The sequence below is a fragment of the Colletotrichum fioriniae genome (assembly GCF_027942845.1).
Source record: "Colletotrichum fioriniae strain IMI 355084 chromosome Unknown scaffold_15, whole genome shotgun sequence".
Classification (NCBI taxonomy): domain Eukaryota; kingdom Fungi; phylum Ascomycota; class Sordariomycetes; order Glomerellales; family Glomerellaceae; genus Colletotrichum; species Colletotrichum fioriniae.
Window position 1 is genome coordinate 537,450 of NW_027076851.1, and position 24,425 is coordinate 561,874.

The 24,425-nt window shown below is 51.1% G+C and overlaps 5 protein-coding genes across 5 annotated transcripts; 3 read left to right on the top strand and 2 right to left on the bottom strand.

Moving 5' to 3' along the window:
- Positions 1-167: 167 nt before the first annotated feature.
- Positions 168-2,213, bottom strand: N0V96_010688 (uncharacterized protein; the record flags this gene model as incomplete). Its single annotated transcript, XM_053189263.1, has 1 exon — positions 168-2,213. The coding sequence occupies one exon, from the start codon at positions 2,211-2,213 to the stop codon at positions 168-170; it is 2,046 nt and encodes a 681-aa protein (XP_053053251.1).
- A 5,308-nt stretch (positions 2,214-7,521) lies between these two features.
- N0V96_010689 (uncharacterized protein) lies at positions 7,522-9,005 on the top strand (the record flags this gene model as incomplete). Its single annotated transcript, XM_053189262.2, has 5 exons — positions 7,522-8,104; positions 8,154-8,463; positions 8,515-8,781; positions 8,844-8,916; positions 9,003-9,005. 5 exons carry the CDS (start codon positions 7,522-7,524, stop codon positions 9,003-9,005), a joined length of 1,236 nt encoding a protein of 411 aa, XP_053053250.2.
- A 6,517-nt stretch (positions 9,006-15,522) lies between these two features.
- On the top strand, positions 15,523-17,270 carry N0V96_010690 (uncharacterized protein; the record flags this gene model as incomplete). Its single annotated transcript, XM_053189261.1, has 3 exons — positions 15,523-15,799; positions 15,852-17,019; positions 17,072-17,270. 3 exons carry the CDS (start codon positions 15,523-15,525, stop codon positions 17,268-17,270), a joined length of 1,644 nt encoding a protein of 547 aa, XP_053053249.1.
- A 170-nt stretch (positions 17,271-17,440) lies between these two features.
- Positions 17,441-18,752, bottom strand: N0V96_010691 (uncharacterized protein; the record flags this gene model as incomplete). Its single annotated transcript, XM_053189260.1, has 2 exons — positions 17,441-18,091; positions 18,147-18,752. The coding sequence occupies 2 exons, from the start codon at positions 18,750-18,752 to the stop codon at positions 17,441-17,443; spliced, it is 1,257 nt and encodes a 418-aa protein (XP_053053248.1).
- Positions 18,753-21,926: 3,174 nt separating this feature from the next.
- N0V96_010692 (uncharacterized protein) lies at positions 21,927-23,878 on the top strand (the record flags this gene model as incomplete). Its single annotated transcript, XM_053189259.2, has 2 exons — positions 21,927-22,434; positions 22,551-23,878. 2 exons carry the CDS (start codon positions 21,927-21,929, stop codon positions 23,876-23,878), a joined length of 1,836 nt encoding a protein of 611 aa, XP_053053247.2.
- Positions 23,879-24,425: the final 547 nt, after the last annotated feature.

Consider the following 24,425-nt stretch of genomic DNA (forward strand, 5'->3'; position numbering starts at 1 on the left):
GACTCGTGAACATGGCACTGATCCCATCCCGTAGACAAGGAGAGGCGATTAATCATGAGCATTATATCAAAACTTTTACTTATTGTAGTAGGTATTACTCTATACTGTAATCATACGTAAAATCATCATGCAGTGTCCATCACTTCTAGGTCTATGGATTTTTCCACCTAGTATCCGGCCCACCAAGTGTAGTTGTTCGTCTGCTCAGCAGTATCCCAAACCAAGGGAACGCTGGAATCCTCCGGCCTCTCAGGCCACGCCTGCGCAAGGCCAGTCCAGACCTTGACATCCTTCCAGGTAGCCTTGCCGCCATCCGCAGCAAAGAAGGTCAGACCTGTGCTATCGTTGCGCGAGGGGTAAATGCGCGCCGTCAGTGCGAAGCGCTCGTTGACCCAGATCTCGAGCAGAGAGTTGTCGAGCACGACGTGGAAGTTGAGCTCCTCCGTGACGGTTGCGTTGGCGCCCTTCTCGTGGATCTGGTAAGGCTCGAAGTGGCCGACAAACGTGGCGTTGTTGAAGTTGGGCAGAAGACTGCTGTGCGTGCGGATGACGCTGATCTCCGAGGCCTCGACGTCGAAGTTGATGGTGGTGTACTCGGCGGAGTCGGGGCTCTGGGCGAGGATGATACCCGCGGAGCCGCTGAAGTCGCTGAGGGTGGCAGTCAGCTCGTAGGAAGTGCCGAGACCAGCGGAGGCGGTCTTGTTGGTGTCGGTGAGTTGACCAATCTCGAACTCATTGGTCTGGGCTCCCTCGCGAAGGAGCTCGAGAACGTCGGGGAGGGGGCGCATGCCGAGGGTCTGCGCGGTGTGGCCGTTGCAGCTCTCGATGCAGGTGCTTCCGTCCTGCTGGGTGCCGCAATTCTGAACGCCCTTGGTCTCCTTGATGTAGAGTTCCACGGGGAGGTTCATGGAACCTTGGTAACCCATCTGCTTGGAGGTGTTGTAGCCGTAGTCACCGAGGATATCGTCGTTGGCCCATCCCCACATGACGCGTCGGTCGGCATTGCGAGTGTCCTTCCAGGTGGCTTGGGCGTAGGAAATACCCCAGTCCAGGGCGGCTCCGGCGGTGGGCGTGAACTCGACGGAGCCGTTGTCGCGGCGGACAACGTCTCCGCGGTTCCAGAGAGCCCATTGCTCCTTCCAGTGCTGGGTTGTGTTACCACCCTCGGCGCCCATGGTGACGAACCAGGCCTTCTCGTCCGAGTCGCCGACGGGGAGGTCGAAGAAGCTGCTGACTTCAAAGTTGTAGCCGTAGGATCCGGTGATGTCGGGGGCACCGAGGGAGGAATTTGCGGCGGGCTCCCAGAGGGCTCCGAGGAAAGTCCACTGGGTCAGGTTGGAGGACGGCGCAGAGTAGAGAGGGATACGGGGGCCGATGAAACCGGGGCGGGCGGCGCCGGGAAGCTGGGCGGGGACATCGCCAGTCTTAAGGCCGGAGCCGAGAACCATGTAGTAGTGGGGCTCGCTGACCTGGAGGAGACTGTCGAGCTCCGTGGAGGGGAAGAAGCTGGGATCTCTCCAGCCGGTGACGTTCCAGCCCTCGGGAGGTCCAGAGAGAACAGTGCCGACTTCGTCCCATGTAGAACCTCCATCGGACGAGGTGTACATGGCTTGTACTTCGGTGCCGGTGATGTACGGCTGCTTCCAGTTGGTAGGCAGGTAGTGAATACCGGTACCAAAGGTAAGGAGTGTGCCATCGCTGGCGCCCTCAATGTTGACAGGCTGCGTGGTGCCGGTGAACTGTGAGAGAGGGCCGGACGCGTACTTGCCGGAGGCGAGTGACACGGAAGAGTCATTTTGCCAGTCGCGGACATCAGTCCAGTGGAAGAGATCCTTGGAGACGGCGTGGCCCCATGAGATGTTACCCCAGTTGACGTGGTTGGGGTGAAACTGGTAGTGCAAGTGGTATGTCTCCGTGGCCGGGTCGTAGACGGCACCGCAAGGGTCGTTGAGCCAGCTGTGCGGCGCGAGGTAGTGAGAGCGAGGCCTCCAGCGGGTGAAGAGGGAGTTGTTGCCCGCAGTCGCGAGATACTCGGGCGTGATGGTCGGGACACTGGCAGACGAAGCCGGGACCGCGACGGCGGCGAGGGAGGCGATGGCCGTGAAGACGGCACCACCCTTGAGGACTGACATGCTGTGCTGCGATGGATAGTACTGGTAGACGCGCCGCTTGACCTCCAAAATCTCACGAACGCAGGCCCTCAAGGCGTTCATCTTATATATCGGCTGCGCGCGCTGCGCACGCCAGTACGACGATCCGACTGGACCGGGGAAGCTGTCATTCGGAGCTCTCGATACGACGTCAGCCAGGGCAAAGCCAAGAAAACAGCTCCGCAGGCGGACCAAGGGTAAGGAGTCATGATCCCTGGGCGTGTGGTTCTGCTGAGGCTCGGCGGAGTCGGATCATGACGATGGTGGTTACGAGAGTAGAGCAAAAATCAAGAAGCAACTAACAGAGAGAGTTTCTTGGACTGTCTTTACGGGCCGAAAAGAAACCCCAACGACTGGTCTTAGCCCCACGGGGGTTCGGTCAAGCCTTGCGTGGGAAACGAAAGAATTTAGGTAGGCAATCCTAGAAATTGGGGAAAGACTGGAGTAAACGCGGGGCGGCCACGCCGGTGGTCTAAGGCAATTTGCAACTTTTGGAATCAGGTCACGCTACTGACCCCAGCGTTGGTGGGTTTAGTGGCAGATTGGCCTTCAAGTAGCAAGAGGGAAAATGCGGGAGTTGCGGAGGCGCGGGGGTTCGCCCGCGGTATTGCTCGCTGAAACTCATTATGTGTTTTTCTCGATGAAGAAAAAAAGAGAGGAACAGAACGGTCTGGGCCGCAGACGCAGCTACATGTAAGCTATTGCAAAGCTCTTGGTGTTAAGCCCAAACTGTCGGCGACTGGGGCACGTGTGCCGATTCAACATGAAAGCTTGGAGATAGCCGCCGGTCTCGATATGTTGCATAGACTCGCCATCCGAGTGGTCGAGCGGTCCGACAAGCTCGCAGCAGCGGCAGCATCAGCGTCGTAATGCAGCATGCAGTGTCTCTCTTGGAGCTGGATACCAAAGGCAGAAAAAGCGTGGCAAGCGAGGGCCGCTGGGCAGAGATCATCGAATTGGCGCATAATGCCGTGGGGAAGATGGTAATTACCACGGCACTTTGCTCGCTGTTACCATTCCATGGGTGCGGAGGGAGGGACAAGGTTTAATGGCCGAGAGTATCGCCAGCTGTGCCCCGCAAACCACAGGACGATGGGTTTCCCCGATCTGGAGATGCTGGGACATGGTCTTCTTTTGGCTCTTTCAAGCGCAGGTCTCCAGTAGTTCTGTCACTTCTTGTCACTTGTGCCCTTGTCAGCCTGGCCTTACGTACTCCGTAAGATCGCGAACCCATTCGTTTAGGCGCTTGCCTTTCGGTCAAAGCTTTTCTCTCCTTTTGTGAGTTCGGATGAGTCTCCCATGAACCATGGCGGAGGTGAATGGGGGCCAGTAGACTTTCTGTGGAGGAATTGAGATGACTTTGCGGAGGTATTGTGGGGAAACAAAGTGGAATGACAGAGTCATTTGGGGTCATGAGCAACGTAAGATTTCTTCTAGAATGAAATTTGAACTTGGGAGAGCTTCTGAGAGGTCAATCTCATTGCCTATTCTCGCTGAATTCAAAAAGATCGTGCCATCTAGCTCGGAAAACGGCCGACTAGTGGGGCTTAAAGTCCCTACCTAGTTGCCGATAGACCGGACATCTTGACGAAAAGACATTTCATCCGACGGCGAATCGCAATCGGTGAATCAGCTTCGCAGTCGGCCCAGATGCACCTCCATCTGTCCGTTCCATCGAGGTCTCCAATCGTAGCATTTCTCCTGTTGAATGCTGCCTTCGTTGGTCGTTAAGAGACATATTTGAACAAATGCTTCTCTTCAGCCACAGTCTAGCTCAAGAGCGGGGCAAAACCTTCAGCCACCGGACGGCCCGGACTCTGTAGCCCAGGGAAACCCAGCTACGTGCTACGCCAGAGGCCGACTGAACGCCAAAGTACGGGTTATCTTCACCGTTTCCACGCGAACCTTAGACAGGCCGGAAAATGGATCACGGTATGTGATACTTCTGCACGCTATGAGCGATATGAGAGGCATATGCATAGTACACATCCCTCACAAATGATACCACCAGACTGCGCAAATTACCTGAATGTACGGAGGAAACCACACGACCCGAGAAACGTTCAGTACAGCCTGTGATGAGATGGTAGTACTACTTCCCAGACTCACGGGCAATCTGATTTAGTGACGCAGTGCACCTTACTAACCCAACAACATGGAAGCATGTTCTCAGGGTTGGATAAGTCCCGTTTCTAGAGGTACAGCAGCTTTTACCGGGAGATTCTTTGACATAAGGTTCAGTGGTAATTGCTCCAAATTTTCAAATGAATTGGATTCTCATAGATTTGCACCCCAAATGCAGATCTATCTCGATCGCTAAAGTAGGTAGTACTTCCAAGTTACCATAGCATTTCCTGAGATGACTCCGCATTAGCTTTGCGTCATAAGAAGCCTTGTAACTCCGTTAATTCTCAATATACTAAAGAGATCCAAAACCCGAGGTTGGAGAGAATCACCAGTGCAGCGGCTTTCGCCCCGAGAATCGGCTATCTTTGATGATGGTTGAACAGACATGTATCTTCGTCTTGAACCAAACCAAGAACTTGACATAGAGGGAAACCGTGCCCTATGCTTACGGTCTGCTAAGGAACAATCGTCAGATTCGTTACCGAGTCTTTAATACAGGTAAAGTGCCTGATAGCATTCTACAGCGTCTCACATAAGATGAAAGAAGCTCTATAAGTTTTGTCTTTGACCTCACGAAGTTAAACATAGCTCAAGGCCCGAAACTGAACTCCAACAAGACCAAATGCGAGTACAAAAGATAATCCTAAGGGGAAGAGTTGGCTAATCAAACAACTACAATGATGTTCAGGTCCATTTCTTCATTGTTGACTGATTATCGAAGGGCACGCGAAGAGATCCACTGCTTCAACGAGTTTGCCAACAGGGCGAAAAATGAAGGAAACAAGAAAGTCCATACGCTGGAGGACAGACAGGTCAAAAAGCAGAAGCAGAACCCAACGAAGCAGCCAAAGGTGAAACCACTGGACCAGGTCGAAAATAAGGTCGAGGCAATCTTTGAAACCTCGAATGAAAAGGCGGTCCTGGCAGAGTCCACAGAAAGCAAATATGAGACGCATCAATCAAGCGCCGAAGGAGGTGCAGTATCAACTGCGCTGACAATGCAAATCCGGCGACTTTGTGTCTGAAACGATGAAAGAACGACACTCGATAGTTTCTACAAAACTGGAAGTCAAGGGAAGTGAACAGAGGCGACAACGAAAGGACGAGAAAGACGAAACCAAAACAATGAGAGAGATAAGAAACTCTTTGAATATTAGCGCAAGACCGCCGCCGAACAGCCTTATAAGGAACAGGACTCTTTCGACACGTCGCACGAGGTCGAGTTATTACGGGAGATCAAAGATACGTGCATTCAAGATGAGTTCAACATCCTCGCCAACTCTTTCGGTCAACAGAAGCTCGCCATAAAACCATTTAGTCGCTTCGTTGAAGAAGAAAAGGCCTTGGTTTTGAGATCAGATATACGAAGGATATCGGACATTCCGAACCAAGTCTCATTGCGCCGTGCACATTAGAGACACATTGCCTGTGTCAAGCGATCGGATAAGAACGCAGAGAGAGTATATCGTCATGTAAGAGACACAGATCCCTGCTAATTGTTCAAATGATTACGTACCTCCATATGCTAGGTGTTCTTTCTAGCACGAGGATCTCTGAGACCTTGAACAACAAGAGGCAAATGTTCTCCTCAATACGTGTGTTTCGGGAATCACCATCACCGAGTTCACTGCTGTGACCATCATTTTCCTTTCAGCTTCGTTTATGGCTGTTTTCCTTATTCTTCCTATTTCGTAATTCCCCCCATTGACTACGACAAGATGGAGCTTAACTCCGCTCTCAGGAGTTTGATCGGGAGATTGTGGGAAAGGGGAGCGAGACCTGGAGTCTTGCCGCGGGGTCATGAAATGAGCCGCGCGAGCTCACGTTAAGTGCTTACTGGACGATCGAGACTCGCTCATCGGTGCAACAACCTGATTACAAAAATGACCTCGCGGGTTTGGTGAAGCTCTCGTCTGTGGTTCGCATCTACTGCTGGAGGCCTAACAGTGTTGAACATGCATGCATGATGCCCTCTGGAAACTTCCTTCATGAGAACCAAAAAGCAGCTGACATATGCAACTGGAAGCCAATCGAGGCTTTCTTCTAGCCTTTACAACCCCTCGCTGTGAGGATGCCCTCCAGTGACATATTGGGAATTTGCCTATTAAACTGTCATTTCACAAGCACAATCTCTTACTTGGGCCCTCCTCACCGCTCCTGAATTTTCTTCCCTGCATCAATGCGTTTCCTGCCCTTGTCTTTGAAGAAGTGAAGGGGCCAATGCTATCCAATATGGATACAACTCAACTCCAACAACCCCACCATCGCTTGCCCGTCTTCTCCAATTGACGTGCCCGTTCTCACGACTTCCCCTGTTCCTCGGGTCAGATCGGCGTGTTGGCCCCCTTTCATGGTCTAATTGGTGCAACCGTGCCTTGGAAATTTGTCGGTTTTCGGGTCAATGAGGGCGAGGGGTGTAAATCTGCTACCAAATCCCCCAGCCAGCTCGGATTCCCTCGAGTGTCAACCAAAGCTAGCGCGCCATTCCCCAGATTTCACCCCGCCCCCATGATCCGAGTGTGGGACGGTGGAGGATCTTTGCGGGGATAAGTGCGGAAATCGAGGATAAACCTCGCCTCTCATGGAGACTTTCTCTTGTTCCCTCCCTCTTATGTAGTGTACAACAACTATGAGCTGCATAGTTTGGTAGCACCGCCGCCGCTTTCTCAAACTCTGTCAGCTTGACTGCGATCTTTATGCTCATTCGCCCGGTCTAAGCGGCGCAACCTTCTTTCAACTACAAACGAGAGTTGAACTAAGATTCCGAAGGGTCATCGGTTAGCGAAGATGGGTGGACTTCGCGCGGTCGAGGATCGACCAACGCCGAAAGAGGTGTACAATTGGCGTCTCTATACAGAGTCTTTCATCATTGCGATGGGCTCTTTGCTGTCCGTCCCTGCTTCATTCTTCAGTCTGACTCTGGGCCCCTTAGAGAATGTGCTAATTCGGCTTGGACAGCTTCGGGTATGACTCCGCTTTCATTGGAACAACCATTGCGCGCAAGAGCTTCGTCAATGATTTTGGTATCACACCGGCCACATCCAAGGAGATATCATCCAACATTACTTCAGCCTTCCAAGCCGGCGCATTGGGCGGCGCTCTTATGTGTTTCTTTAGTATGACGCCATAACCCTCGCAAACCTACCGCCGAAGCTAATGACCGTCATCCATAGTCACAGAGTATGTTGGCCGTAAGTGGGCGCTCATCATTAGTAACATTGTCTTTCTCGCTGGAGCTATCCCAATGGTTGCCGCCACGAACGACCTCGCCTCGATGTATGCTGGCAGGGCACTTACCGGCTGGGGCTGTGGTGTGATCACGGCCACGGTACCCTCATACATCGCCGAGCTGTCAGTCCCTTCAATTCGAGGCATTCTCACAGGTCTTTTTGAGGTTACGTACCAGACAGGATCTTTGATTGGCTTCTGGATCAACTACGGCATCAATCAGAATATGAACCCCACGAGCTCAGCATCGTGGCGCGTGCCTATGGCGGTCCAGCTCATCCCCTCTGGAGCTTTATTGATCGGCGGATTTCTGCTTCATGAGTCGCCTTTGTGGCTTTACCGCAAGGGGCGCGAAGAGGAGGCGAATAAGAACCTTGTTGCTTTACGACACTTACCGATCGACCATCAATACCTGCGAGAGGAAGTAGAGATGATCCGTGCTAGGCTTGCTGAGGAGGCCTCGGTTGCGGCGACGTATGGCGGAGGGTTCTATGCCTACATCCGAGGATCGCTGCACGAACTCTCACGAAAAGGAATGTGGAACCGGTTGCTCCTGGTCTTCTGCTCATTTGCTTTGCAGAACATGTCCGGTGCCGCGGGTGAGTTTATTGCTATCATCTGATTTGATACACTGCTAACGCGCTACAGCCATCAACTACTACTCTCCCATGCTCTTTGGCTCCATCGGCATCAGTGATGTGGCCCTCTACACGGGTATCTACGGTCTTGTCAAGGCCGTCGCTTCCATCATCTTTTACGGTGCACTTATCGATATTTGGGGCAGACGAAGACCGACGATCATTTCATCTTTGGCTTGCTCTCTCTGCTTATGGTTCGTAGGTGCCTATGTCAAGGTCGGCAATCCGGCACCAATCATTGCCGCTGGAGGAGAGCTTTCTGCCTCGACAGAAGCTGGTGGCCGCGCCGCAACCGCCGCCATTATGATTTACTCAGTATTGTGAGTTCCTTATCTGCAAATGAGATAGAACAGTCATACTAACTAGTGCAGCTGGTCGTTCGGTCTAAATGGTATCCCATGGATCGTCTCCGCTGAGATCTTTCCCGGTGCTCTCCGCAATTTGACCGGAACCTTTGCCGCTTTCACCCAGTGGCTGATCCAATTCATTATCACAAAAGCTCTTCCTTACATTTTCAGTAGTCTTGACTACGGTGTTTGGTTCTTTTTCGCATGCTGGATGCTCACAGCTACTATTTGGGCGTTCTTCTTCCTGCCTGAAACCAAGGGTGTCACAATCGACCAAATGGATGTTCTATTGTATGTTCATCAAAAAAAAACTCCTCATCTCAGCCTGTTCCGACACTGACAAATCTTCTTAGCGGCTACGAAGGTGACCGTCGCGCTCAAGCCCCGGTTTTGAAATCCGATGATGCGAAGAGCGTAGAACAAGATGTAAGAGAAGTTGATGAGGCGGGTAGAGCATGATACTTGGTTAGAAGCCCTGAGGTCTCGATGATGATGCTGACCGGGATTGGCAGTGAAGCACTTGTGGTAGTCATGAAAGGCGCCTACAGAGATTATGCTTAGTATTCAATGTAATATTTGGATTAGTCTAATGAAAAAGGCTACGTTGCTGTCACCATTCTTGACAGATCACTCAGCTCAGAGGCTCATGGCCCTACTGACTTACACCATTTCAAGCAAAAAAGAACATAGCCACGTCTTACATGCTGTGATAGCGTATCAGATATTAAGGTTTGAAAGATTTGCTGGCTTTCTGCTATAACAACCACCAACACTTCCTGATCATGCTAAGTTACGTCGGCCTTGCTTAGCCGATTCTCAGTGGAGACAAAGCCAGAAAACGAGGGTAGGCGGGTTACATGAGACTCTATCGTAAATGTATGTGTAACAGAAATCCCTCCCGCAAGCGAGAGAGGACTGTCACGATCAGGTGCTTGGGCTTCTACGTGGGCCGAGATCTGCGCCTGGTCACTTTTCCGCCGCAAGGTCTCCAGGCCCTCCATTTCCCAGCTAAGGATATCATCCGCATCGCTGTTGTCTGTCATTTGTTTGAACCCATCGCTTCGACTAAGAGTCGTGCGCGCATCAGAACGGTTGCGCGTGGTTGCAGGGCCTCTTAACGTTCTTATTGTCCTTATAGGCCCCGTCGCAACAGTCCTCCCGTTGCCCCGGATTGATAGATTGAGCCACCGAGCTATCGTGCGATCGAATATGGGTCGAAGAATGGGATGACTGCAATGCCATTCTGTAGTACGGCACTATAAGGTGCAGAAGCGAAACTCTTCGTGATGTTCCCGTAGTCGACGGTAAGCGTATGATATAAACGGACACCGGAGAACAGGATGGTGCTGTGTTTGGTCCTTGCATCAGTATCTTTGTTCTCGGAGAAGAGCCTTAAATAACATTGACTTGAAATCTCGACAGAGTATTACTCACATGATACCCGCACCAAATATGACGTAGAGGGCGATTTTATGTGGTTTCGACATTTGCAAGGTGCTGACAACTTTCATTGGAAGAACAACAATGATGATATCGGTGATTATGTCGAAGATAGGTACCAGACTAAATAGTAACTTGCTACCTTGGTTGCCTGGTTTTGTCTTTGCAATTATCAGTCCAATGAGGCCTGTGTAAAGGCCCCATACGATGGAGAGCCCTATTGCGACCCAGCACCAAATCCGAAACCAGCGACCGAAATCCGAGAATATGCGTTGAGTCAACAAAATGATGCTCATTTTGATGGCTAGTAATCCGCCGGCGTATGTGACTTGTGCAGCCAGGAATGTCTTGTAAAAGCAATTTACGTGGATGTTGTGTTCAAGATCGAAAATATTGTGTCCTGCACCTCCTAGAACGACCGCTAAGTGAAGATTGTCTGTCAGTAACGCCATCGTCTTGTGATACCTTGATAAGTAGTTCTTGGTCTAGTAAATGATTTACAGAGAATGCAAGAGGTCGCGGCACCGTAGAAAAAAATCTGGAAGAGCCGCGAATGAGTCTGGTCAATTGTGGACCAGCAAAGACCCAAATTTTCGAAGCAGCTTACCTGGCCAAGCACGTAGAAATAATCCTCAACAAGGTAGGTCGCGCCAACGATGTATTTCGACATAATGCGCATGGTGGTCCAAACAGTTGTGAGCGCCATCATGATGCAAGATACAATGACAAGGTTTCGTCCATCAAGGGTCATTGGCGGATAAGGAGTTGGGGCTTTGCGTGCAAGGACAGCATGGTCGTGCCTTTGGTCGAAAAGAAGTAACACGACTGCGGCCATGGTCGTGTTCGAAATTGATGCTCCTTGAATGGAATCGTCACGGGAGCTTCGATCTGTTGTTATAAAACACAATCCTCAAATGTGCCACATCTAGCGAGAAGCTACAATGAGTCGAATTATATCGTCGACTTTCGCGGCGTGTCTTGCAATACGACTTGACTACCGATCAATTGATTCGGACTGGGGGGTTTGAATAAATCGTCACTGCTTCTGAAATGTTGTGAACCTTCAAGCATTAACATGCATGGTATTTAGGAATCCTGATTGCTTCCTTCAAGTCCCCTGTCCGCCTTTTAGACGTGCAACGATCACACTACATCTAGTGAAGGAAAGGGGCCAGCTGAGCAACGAAAAGGCGGAAAGAGAGCCAATACTTCTGTCACACCTGTCAGCACAATCTACAAGGTATGTCATCCCAAAGTCGTCGAGAACAATAGGAAACTTGAATTGAGCTGTTGGTTCGCATGGCTTGTGAACCAATCACGACAGAGGGCGATTGAGGCAAACAATTAACCTATTTGGAGCTCCACCCTACACACGCATTTGGGCAAACTTCTGCTTGGGGGGTCAGATCATCAGGCGTCTTGAGTAACGGTTCTCTGGGCGCAGGTGTAAGGAACTGCTGAGCAAGCGCGCGCGGCAACGACTTGGCAAGCAAACAATGCCAAGTCCTGGACCAAGGATATGAACAACTATCGGCAACGCCGAGTCTACCAATAGCAGAGCTTCTCACAAGACAAGAACGCTATGTGAAAGCCACTTTACTCTGGTCAAATAATCTTCTTCGAGATGCCACTTACGAGCGGTTTTTGAGAGGGTTGATAAACCACTAATAATGGTTTGATATGGGTAGAAATGCGACGTTTTCTCAAGTAATATAACTTCACCATTTTCATTCACTTTCAAGCAGAAGTTGAAAAGCTCCGAGACAGCGGAGGAACTTGAGCTCTATTCGAGGATTCGAGAGCCTCCATGGCTCGTCATAGCAGCCTTTCTGGAAATGGATTACTTCGTTGCTGGACTGTAAATTACGGACAAAAACTTTGGATGGCGCCTAGGCGCCTGTTTGGATCCATTTATCTTTGAGAAAGGTTCGCCAGTGATGAACATGAAAACACAAAAACAATGAAACTTCCCCCCGAGAGTTTGTGAGGTCACTGGAGTCTATACAGATGCCAGAGACATCATCGAAACCCCCGTCTCAAACCTTTCCCCCTACACCATGTTATATTAGTTTCAACCGCCCCCCACGTTTGCCCTTGCCCGATGGTTCTTTCTGCAGCCTCTTCAGCTCGTTCACCATCCAACAGTATTCTCCGAAGCAACCTCCATTGCCGTGCCACGCATGCTACGCCCGCCGGGCCGCAGTACTAGCCTAGTCTTCGGATCAATCACCAAACACAATTGGTAGACCCTTGTTACTTACATACCTCGTATCTGACTGAACTCCACGTTTGTCTGCATTTGGAATTGGCATCAACGATCGTAGTGGCTAGATGAGAAGCACGTGCACAGAACAGAAAGTTTCACCAGTTTACCGCCGGCAACAACATAGGGTGATATGAGTCCTCTGCTCAGTTATAAAGATATTATGTTCCTGTGCTCAGATTTTCTTTCCCGGCTCACAAGTAATCGTACCGGCGACATCAGCTCTGTGTATAACCTCAATTGCTTTTTCAACGTAATGATATCAAGCAACATGGTCTGCGGGCCACAGAAAACTGACTCAGCCGATATATCGTTCAAGGATCAATTTAGCTCGCAAGTCTCACCTCCAACTCTTATTCAATTCAGCCAAGCTTGCGTACAGATTATACCAGCACATGGGTGTTGCAAATACATGCATGCTGAGATTCATTGACTACCTAATATGATCCAGAACATATCGCGTAAATAGTTGGGGATATCCTCTCATTCTGCCTTCTGGGACCTGCTAGCTAACACTGTCTCTTCCCACGCTATGCCTTTCCACAGCTACGGTTCGCGTAATAGCGATTCCAGTACTGTCTGGAGTCGGAGATCTGGGACTCTCAGGCTGCGAGACTGTTCCAGCAGAGATTTGAGCCTGTGTCATTCTTCCAGTCCTACGATTTGCCCTGCTGCCTAACCCCTGCATCTCCCAACTTAGATTCTCGTCACTATCGGACATTTGCTTGAAGCCATCACCGCGAAGATGGCTTCCAAGCTGATTAGACTTACTGCTCTTGACGATATGTCCTTGCGATCCCGTAGGGGCAGTGTTTTGTGTGTGCCCACTACTGCGAATCGACAAACTCAACCAGCGCACGATAGTTCTGTCAAATACTGGGCGCAACATAGGGCTGGAAGCTACCATGACAGCAATGCCTGACTGGAGTACTCCACTTATTGACGCAGAAGCAAAGCCTCGAGTGATGTTGACGAAGTCTGCAGTAAGGGTGTAGTATAGGCGGACGCCCGAAAAGATGATCGTGCTTCAAGCCGAGCTCAGGTTAGTAAATGATAATTTCCGGGACTCGTATGAGGAGTTCAAATGATCCGAGTTGAGCCAGTAGGTTCAACGCGCTCTAATCATCATGCTCAAAACTCGAGGTGTCTACTCACATAAACCCTGCGCCGAATACCACACAAAGAGCAACCTTGTGGACTCTGGCCATTTGCAAACCACTGACAACCTTAATGGGAAGCACCACAATGACTATGTCGGTGATGATATCGAAGATGGCAACTGCGCTGAACGCCACGTTGTAGTCTCCGCAGCCAGTCTTCGTGACAGTTATGTCCCAAGCACTCTGAATTGGCTGACAGATGACAAAGCCAAGAAGAGCCGTGTATAGCGCCCAGATACATGACAGCCCAACGGCAACCCAGCTTGTTGCACGGAACCATGAGCTGCTCTGCGAAAATATGCGCTGCATTAAGGTTATGATGCTGAGCTTGATCAACAAGAGCTCGCTGGCGTACGTAACCTGTGCTGCCAGGAAGATTTTGACGAAGTGCGAGATGTGAAGATTTGGGTCCAGGACGCCAACGTCATGGCCAGCGCCGCCGAGAACAACTCCTAATCAGAAACGCATTAGCTGCTTCATCCTTCGAGTTGAATGACGGAATGAGCATCCCTACCTAAGATGAAGCACGTTGCAACGCCGTAATAGAGAAGCTGTAGGGTGAGTGCTTGCCCAAATATACGATTTTCTTTGCCAATGACACACCTGCCCGGAGAAATAGAGGTAATCTTCCGCATGGAAAGATATTCCCGTTATGCGACGAGAAATAAGTCTCATTGTAGTCCATAGCGTTGTCAGCACCATCATGATGCACGCTGTCAAAACCAGTGAGGCTCCATCGCGGGTTAACGGCGGGTACCTGTCTGTGATCAGGGTCGAAGACTCTTCTCGGAGTTCAAAGAAGATGGGCAAAACTGCGTCCATGTTACAATGCAAATGCACATCAAGTGATGAAAATGAGAAAAGACCACACCAGCTACATGGAGATGACCCAGCGAGATCTATTGCTAGATTTTACTATTCTCGGAAGGGCCTCTGATCTTTTCGTTCCATTCTCTAATACCTTGCGGCCTCGAACCGACGATGCCAAGACAAATTGCTTTTTTACATAGACAGGATCCAGTCATTATCTCCAAGCGAACTCTCTTCCATGTTTCAAGCCTTTCTCTCGTTATCGTTCAGCGGTCCCTTGCGACCAAATCACCACATCACGCAAGCGACGCAGTTTTCCAACAAAGCCAACTGAAATATCCTGGAAATCTCGTTCAAGCCCCTGTCAGCAAGAGCTTATGAATCCACCTTTTACAAGTCCGACTGTAACCTTGAACCAACCGCATGGCGTAGACACCGATACCTTACCTGTTACGGCAAGTTGCAAATTGAAGCAAACATTTCCTCCTGCCTAGTATTATCTCGCGATCCACTCACAGGAAAAGGCACAGCTTCACATATCTTGTATTTCCACTGGTGTTGACGGGCTACTCTCCACCTGGCGCCAAGCCTCGACATAGGAAATAAGAGGATTCTAAAATTCTCGCCGGAAACTCTACACCCAACAACAAGTTGGAACAGTTTGCTGCGGAACACGGCTTGTGGATCCCAGGATCTCAAAGTGACTAGACATACGAAATACCGCCACATTGGATCCTGGCCATGTTTGCTAATTTCTGTCAGCGGAAGGAACCCGTCGTTCCATACTCGACGTGCAGGCCTTCCGATGAAGGTATGCCTGCAATCCTCGCCAGCGAACATGAGTCTGCGTGTCCCAAGCTCCAGGTTCTTCAATCCAGCGTGGTATTCAACCGCCGGGCACCTTCTGCTTCACAATGTAAGATAGTGGGACCTCGTCTTCGTACTTGACATGGTGGCAAGACTCCGCAATGTTGTCCAACAGCCAGCCTGCCAACAGCAGAACACATGCATTAAGCCCGCCCGCAGATTACCCCCGCGCGGAGACAAAATCCAGGTCAGATGGCACCGCAAGTTTCAGCGGGCCTCGTACGTGCGGAATTTTCATCATATGCACCTGAAATTTGGTATCCAGTTTCCCGTCGTGAATCAAGGTTGGAAGCTGAACCGAGACACACGGCCAGTTTGAATTCTCCCCAGCCATAACACGTTGCCATCCAGGATTATCTCAAAGACACTGTCAGCATTTATTATGTGCCAGCTCAGTCCCGTCCAAGCCCTCGCTCCGCGACTGACTGCGTCTTTTTCATTCCTTTCATTCTTTGTCTGATTTCTTGCGACTTAAGATACCAAGCAGGCAAGATGACTCTGTGGGATTGTATTGTGGTCGGTGGCGGCATTGCTGGCTCCGTGGTATCGAACAGGCTGCTTCAACAGGACCCAACCCTCAAGATCCTGCTCGTCGAAGCTGGCACCAACACCCACGCCGTCGAGAACATCGAATGGATTGACATGAACAATGCTATCGGCGGCGAATACGACTGGGGGTTCTCTTCTGTTCCACAAGCCCATCTTGACAACCGGGAGATCGTATCGCCCGTCGGTAAGGGGCTTGGAGGTGGCACAATTATTAATGGAGGTAAGTTCGTGTGTTTTGCAGGATCGTCGCTCGTCATCTAACGACGGAGAAGCTGCCTGGGCCCGTGGTCACAAGGTCGACTATGACATCTGGGCCGACAGAGTTAGCGACCAAAGATGGAGTTATGAAGGTCAACTCCCGTACATGAAGAAGACTGAATCGCTATTTGACAATTTCACCAACCCCCTTTCTCACGGGCACAGTGGTCCTGTCAAAGTTCAGTCACCAGGATCCACTGGTCGTGCTTTCCCTCTTCGCGAGACCCTACTTGAGTCCTGGAAAGAGCTCGGCATCGGTGCACTCCCTCAACTGGACAACAATGCCGGGAACAACCTTGGTGTTGCAGATCTTCAGGAAAACAGGGATCAGGGCAAACGTCAACTTGCCTCGCTTGTGTACTCTCTCGAGGGCATCACGGTTTTGACCGATAGCTTGGTCGCAAAAGTCCTGGTTGAGAAGCATCCGAAAGATAGCCACCTCGTTGCTCGTGGAATTAGACTTGAGAACGGGGCCGATATTTTGGGTAGAGAGACCATTCTGTCTGCAGGCGCGTACCACACGCCGCAGATCTTGATGCTTTCAGGCATCGGTCCCGCCGAGACCTTGGAGAAGTTTGATATCCCTGTCCTTCTGGATCAACCAGCGATTGGCCAGAACTTCCACGATCACGTCCTCATTCCTACGATTTGGCGATTGAAGGATGCGTCTGCAGGATACGCCAAGGAGTCCGGCAATCCTGTTTTCAACCAGTCTCAATACGCACTCGGGGCTTTCATCGACTTAATGACGGTCACTTCTCTCGAGAAAGAAGGTTTAGCTGTTGCCATTGCCGCAGATGAGGGGTCGACCCCAGATCCCGCTGTACATCCGTTGCTGAAGCAAGATCGCGCTCATTCATCTCACTTACTTCAGTACTCGGGTGTTTCCGCGGATGGTTCGGCCGTCTTGATGATTTCGGTCGTCTTTATCAACTCTGCCCGAGGTTCTGTCACTATTCAATCCGCCGATATCAAGGATGCACCACTCATTGATCCCAACTTCCTGGGTACCAATGTGGACCGCTACGCTGCTAGGGAAACTATCAGACGCAACATCAAGTTGCTGACGTCTGATGACACTGTTCTGGGAAGAGAGGTGATAGCCGGCGAGCTGGCGGCAGAGCCGTTGACGTTAAACTCCACAGACGAACAGATCGATGCTCGAGTGCGTGAGATGGCAGGGTAAGTGACGCCTTTCTGCTGATGGAGGCACCTTTAATAACACATTTCATAGGGGATGTTACCATCCTGCAGGCACAGCCTCCATGGGTACTGTTGTGGATACAGACTTGCGCGTTATTGGGGTGTCAGGCCTTCGTGTTGTTGATACTTCAGTGTTTCCTGTCTCGGTCTCGGCTAACCTACAAGTGGCTGTCTACGCTCTGGCAGAGCAAGCTGCCGAGATCATTGGATCCAACATGAAGAAATGCTAAGCTGATCGCGAGGATGGGATTGGAGGTATACTATAATACGTTTTAAAAGCCCTAAGCGCTTTGATTGAGACATCACTCAGTTCTCAAGCTATTTCACTATAGTTCAAAGAAATATAGACGAAATCTCAGAAGGCTAATTTTGTTCAATTAATATGGCAAGTGCATGTAGCCTAAAGTCTCATGTTCATCGTCGAGTTCAACTCTCCAAAGCGGATGTTGCTGAACGTCACCTCAGGGTTGGCCACGATTGAGGTGATGACGGAGGGGTTGCCCTCAGTAGCGTTGCAAGGGCCGTTGTTGCCCTGGTCAAGCCACTCCATGAAGGTCGAGTCATCCCACCACAGGCTCATGGCCAGAACCATACCACGCGACATGGCACCGCCCATGACCTCCATACCACCCAACCGCATGAAGTCAGAGGCACCGGTGGCCTGGCAATACTCGTCGTTCATAAAGTTGATCTTCGGGGGTCCCTCGATGTTGACAACGTTGTTCTGGATGACCTTGCCGTCCTGGACGTACATGCGGCGGAGCTCCTTGAGTTTGCCGTTCTGGGCGGGGAACTGCGTGACCACGGTGAACTTGCGGGTAGTGTCAACCTTGTAGTCAGTACCGCGGCCGTAGAAGTCGGTCACGTTCACGCGGTTGGCGTTCCAGGCGCAGCCGGACTTATCGCAGACTCCAGCCTTCGCGCACTCCTCGCCGGTGCACTTGTAGAGGCCGGGCTGGCTGCAAGGGTGAGGGGCGATGTGAGTTGCACGGGAGTTGGCCTCCCAAATGTCAAGTTCATTGCAGCAAGAGCCCTTTTGCTCAAAGTTGCCCTGATTCTCGTGTTAGTAATGTGTCGTGTCGGGCGAGGAAAGCAAGAGGACTTACAACTCCGTTGATGAAGGAGGTCTTGAAACACTGCGCATCGCAGTAGCCAGTGCCCCACGCGGGACCAAGCTTGTTCAAGGAGCTTGTGTTCTTGCCACCGTCCGGAAGCATCTCGGACAGGTAGAGCGCGCTGTTCATGCCACAGGGCAAGTTGACCATGTCGACATCGAAGCTGAACTCGGATCCCGTGAGCTGGATCATCTCGTAGCGCTGCTTGTTCTCCTCCAGCAGGTAGATACGGGGAGAAACTTTTTGGTTGTCGGCATTGAACATGGTCAGACGAATGTCCGTGCCGTGGGTAGTGACGCCCTTGGTGCTGTAGTCGGCAATACCCTGGATGTGGCAGTTGGTCGCACACTCCTCGGGAGTGGTACAGGCAGTGGAGTTGGGCGGGTTGTTGCCGGTGAGGCAGCTCACGCCGCTAGAAGTCTTGATCTGATGCTGGCTCGAGTCGACGACGAGGTAGTTGGTCTTCTTCTGGCAGCCATCTTTGACGGTGCAACGGAAGGTTTCGATCTTGGGGTGTTCATCGGTAGAATTGCCAGGCGCCTGACCGGAGACGAGGCTGGCGAGAAGAAGAGTAGCGGAAAGAATGGAAAGCGCCATGACGGGCAAAGTGCAGATGCTGAGTTGGTCAACAAAGTGCGAAGAAGGTCAAAAAGGAGTGACTTGAAGTTGAGAGAAGCGAAGCTTATGCCGAACTAGAACCATCTGAAGTCCCCAGCGGCAGCAACGTCGAGCTATATACTTTTGATGAACAGCATGACCGTCCCATTCGAAACGGAACAGCCTCTAAAATCATCAGACTGTTTCAACCCGTCAATTTGGGTTCGGAGACCCCATGAGGATCCATCTCGAGTATTCCGAGAAGCTTTCGGGGTTCGCTGGTTGATTGCCTCAGGGGCTAAAGGGGCCACTGTGACTATATGCAAGGGGCTTAGGATGTGACAGCAATTGCGGGCAGTAGCCTCAATCTAATCTCTCTATCAGAGGCGGCTCAAGTAGGACATGTGCAGGAGTAAACTTTGGGGACAACGACAGCAATGGCGGACATTGGAGAATAAGAAAGGACCGAACGGTCGGGGATGGAGCATTGGGCACTTGGGGGCCATGATACCCGAAAGGTTGTCAGGGACTGCCTGGCCTTTATTTCGGCAAAGTGGGATGAGAACCAATCTTTCTACGGATGAATCCGTGTCTATCGCTCCCAATTGTCCCAAATTGGTGTTTCCTTTCCACAGTTTACCGAACAAGCGCGGTTTAAACTTTCCTCCTGTAACAGAAAAAGGGTTTCGCAAAACTCTATCGTCAACGAAGCATTGCCTCGCAGGGTCACCTACTTTAGCGGCATTATATACACGAATCAGAATTAATCTAGTCGTTGACAACTATCCACGCATCCCACACTTGCCGGCGGCTACATCGCTCAAAGCTCAGGTAGGTGTAAAGTCAACTACCCAATCTCCGTCCCATGTAGCAGAGTAATAACTTCCAAACAGGAGATCGCAGTTCGGGCGTTGCACCGAATCGCTCGCAGCGAGCCCGAATACTCGGTACGTGAGAGTTAATGCTGCCGACTTTACATCTACTCGAGTGTATAACATGACTGGCATACGCGGACATATCCAGCTACGGCGTCCGTCCGTACTATCTTCGACCACCTGTAGAGATCCAGTATATTGCATCTCCCATAGCTCCTACTCTATCGCGAGGATCCATCATACAAGCTCAAAGATTCGCCATTTAAGTAAGTAATCTTACGCTTAGAGTTCTCTGCACGATAGCCTTCACTTCTTGATCTACGCGGCAGGCTTACTCAGAACTGACCCTAGCTCCCGGCTTGGGTGCGGATCTGGCCTCTGCCCCGGTGTTCGCGGCGAACTCAGATCAACTGGATGTCCTGACTTAGCATTGCTGATGAGAACTGAGTTTCTTGGCTCGCGGATAAATTACGTGTAAGTTACTGGTAAGGTAGGGCCAGGGGTTTGTCACACTTGTGCTCCTAAGTCCCCGTTGAAGCTGCGGGGCCCGCAACGTAAGCGGACTTTGCTAGTCGCGGCAGCTCCGAGGTGCTTTTATCGATCTCCGCGTGTCATAGCGAAGTGGTATAATTCTGTGACTAGAGTGATATCTGGAATCTGGCGAGCATAAGAAAGTGCTGATGCATATTTATCGACGATCTTCTCGATTTTGAGCAGATGAAGAAGGCTGGAAAGCATCATCGTGAGAATTGATCGATCCTGTGAAAAAATGTCAAGCCGCTGCGACGCCACGAGTCAGACACCAGCTTTGCCATAAAGAAACAGGTATCAAACCTGGTGGCGTTTCGTTTCGAGACTCTTGGATCTTCGCATGCATACGCAGGCATGCTTAAATCGTCTGAAGTCAAGGAAAACTGATTCGAGTCTCTTGCAGTAGGACTTCTCTCAGTTTTCTTCTGCAGCCGGCCAGAAACGATCAGTTATTGTCTCCTTCTAGGGTCATTCTAAACTTCAGAGTGCTCAGTTGTTCAGAATACTTCCAAAGTATGAAAGGTGTGCATACGGCCACAAAGTTTAGCGAGTTTGGCCAGATCCATCCAAGATCAGCTCTTGATGTAGGACCTAAGATGGCAATGATCGTGCTCGATTGGTGTTGCATAGAACAATACGACTTTCAAATAGCTAAGCGCGTATAATACTTCTATATCGAAATACGACGTTGTAGTAGTTGGACAGGGGTAAAGACAACCAACATGTATGATAGATAGGGGGACCACGCCTACCCCACCTCCGTATAGACTTGGTAGTACTGGCTATTCAAGCAAGTCAAAATATCTACACATTGCCGCACCTGCTTTCAATATCCTGAATACCTATATGAATCTAGTTCGGTTTGGCCCTTGGTTTTCTTCGTGAATTCATTGACCACCTCGTCGTTGAGCTGTCAATACCAAATCAGGGTCAGCGGACGTTATTATCATTCGACCCTTGGCATCGAGGACATAGACTTGAGTATTTCCTCCCCTACATTGACATACTTCTCCTAACGTGACTAAAACACCCGCAAAAGAAGCGGCTTCTTGTGCATTGAGACTGAATACCCTATGTCCCGTCGATGATTTCCTGACGCCCGTGTCCGATGCCTTGATACTCTTTTCCTGCCTCAGCCGGAAGTTTCTAGTTATTCACACTTCTGAAAGGGCACTTGGGCTTCTTCAACCTATCGATTTCCAAAAGGTCTGCGGTATTCTTTGCGAGTTTTGCTTTTGCTGTCGTCGTCCACTTCCGCAAGAAAGTTGGTGTTGCCAACTTGCTGCTATGATTCATAGGGACGAATGATCGCAAATGCATTCAGAATCCACATAGTATCCGAATCTCCTTCTGCATGAAGTTGACAATGTCCATCACAGCGATGGTTCGGCAATGTTACCCAAGGAATCATAATTCAGGGCACTTAGCTTAGGTTGGCAATCATCGAGTCGCAGCTGAAAAGTGCGGCTGAATGTCCGCCGCTTGGCAGATCCCACGTGATAGCCTCCTGACAACCTCTCCATTAAACATCGAGACTCAGGGCCTTGATGAAAAGCACAATCACAACACATCATCTCATTTGCCAGTCGCGGCTTATATGCTTTCGATCATCGGTCTGAGCGAACCTCTCTGGTAAGCAATCTTTATTGCCGCCATCATCGACATCGTGAGATCCGGACACCAGCTCTTAGGCTCATAGCATCAGGATCGCGAAACTCCATGTCACCATAACCATTTGACTGTCACTAACCAACAGCGAAACTCAACAATGGCCGCTCAGTATCAATACACACCCTTCTCCACTCCAAAATCAATCCGCCTCATCCGCCTCGTCAACACTGCAGATAAATCCTCCCCCCTCGAATGCTCCTTCGAAGAGACTTCCCTCGACAACCCAGTCTCCTACGCAGCCCTCTCCTACACCTGGGGAGGCGAACCCTCAAACGTCCCCCTGACAGTCGTAAACACCACCACCACCACCACATCCCAAAACCCCTCTCAGCAAACCCTCCAACCCCCGCTGATGATAACCCCAAACTGCGCCGCCGTCCTCAACATCCTCCGTGGCCCACGTATCCGCGACCTCTCGCTATGGGTCGACGCTGTCTGCATCAATCAGTCCTCGAACGACGAGAAGAGCGTCCAAGTCGGCATGATGGCGGAACTGTACGAAAAGGCGAAATACGTCTTTGTTTGGCTGGGCAACGAGTGGGCGCCTGCTTCGGTGCTCGCGTTGTACAAGGGTGTTCCGAGGGTGAAAGACGACCAGGAGCGAGGTGAGTACCGACTGCAGAAACGTAAATCTGCACTGAATATGGGAGATTCAATTTTGCGTCTTCACTCATACTGCTTCACAAAAACCCTCCCTCCTCTCACTGACACACCCAAAAAGCCCTAGACCCAACCCTCCTCTCCAAGATCCAACGCGCTCCCTACTGGCTCCGCGTCTGGACCCTCCAGGAAGCAACCTACAGCAACGCCTTCGTCCTCTGCCTCGACGGCGGGGGCGAGGCCCTCTCTAACATCCTCCAGAACTGGGGTGACGCGCACAGGAGCCACCCGGACCCGAACCAGCTCGCCATCAACATGCGTCGGAAAATCATCACGGACGTTTTTACTACGACTAGTACTACTGCGGGTGTTGCTGTGAATGCTGCAGATGCCGACAAGCAGCGAGAAGCGGCAGAGATTGCTGCACGCTGCGGGAAACTGGATGTCTATCAGCTCAGGTCGCTGCTGTACTTACAATCTACGGAACCCCGTGACAAAATCTATGCCCTTCGCTCTATATTCCCAGAGACGTTTGGAAAGGTAGTTGTCGATTACACGGATCCAGTGGAGAAAGTCTACCGTGAGGCGACGAGGCAGCATATCCTGGGACAGGATACTCTCACTCATCTCCTCCTCCTCGATGGAGGAAACACTTCGACATCAACATCAACATCAGCAACAAGCACCAATCTTTCCCCGGTCAAAGACTTACCCTCCTGGGCCCTAAACTGGAACAAACAAGTCACAGAGGGGAGAACTCTCCTCGACGTCCCCGCCTTATCATCCCGCGGCAGCAGACCCTACTACAGATTCTCACCCGACGCCCGCACCTTCTACCTCAAAGGCAGGAGCGTCGCGCGCGTGGGCGATAGCATCAGCCCCAAACTCCCATTATTCGACCTGTCCTTCGTCTTGGCAGACAAAAAGCAAGACTTCATCGCCTGGGTGGGTGATGCCAGGCGTATTTCCCAGGCCTTCCTCGCAGACATCTTATCACCACCGCCCACCGACGCAAGCGAAGAGAATAAAAAATTGGCACTACAGACCTTTCGCAGCATCCAAACCCTCCTCGTACGAATCCTCCACGCAAACCCACGAACAGAAGCCGACGCCGCCTCCTTAAACGCAATCTCCACCCCATCAGCATTCTCAGAGGCAGTAGCATCACACACACCGTCTGCCTGGTTGAAAATCGGCAACATCAACGCCGCCATGGGTTCAGGTTGCATGTTCCTCACCACGGAAGGCCGCTTCGGGTTCTGTGTTTCGGCGCCGGAGCCAGGGGACGAGATTTGCGTCTTTTCGGGGCTGGATGTCCCGTTCGTCGTTCAGTCAAGAGGAAGCGGGAGCGGGTATGTAGTCGTCGGATATGCGGTCGTCGATGGGGTCATGGACGGGGAGGCGTGGCCTGATGACGAGGGGGAAGTGACGGAGTGGGCGTTGGTGTAGATGTTTGACAAAGCATTGCCGTCAAACCTCCAAGTTCGGGACCATGAACACAACCGCGGCACCCAGAGATGGGCATCTCAAGTCTGATATCCAAACAAACACGGGAAAAACGGGAGATAGGAGGGCACAGAAGGAGTTACATATATCCATATTCCCAAGCCCGGCCCTCCCGGAATCGGCACCGGCAACCCGAACGACTTACTCAGCGCCACCCCGGCGGATCCACCAGGAAACACACCTTACCTTACCTTAGCTTCGGACTCAGTATCTCCTCTCCAAAGTCCGAATATCTCGATCTTCGATCGCCCTCCTCCACCTGCTCTTGAGCCCCAGCCAAGCCCCAGGCCAGGATATGCCTCCGTGTTCCCCTCTTGCATGATACATCCGTACGGTCCGTACCCGGCCCTGGAAGGGTGGTCAAGCTATACTACATACTTTAATCTTGTCTTAACGTCGCCAGTCCGGGGGTGATCACATCAGTGGATTCTATACGGAGAATAAAATTAAACTCTGGCGTGTGGATTTTCCCAGAACCAGCGATCAGGGT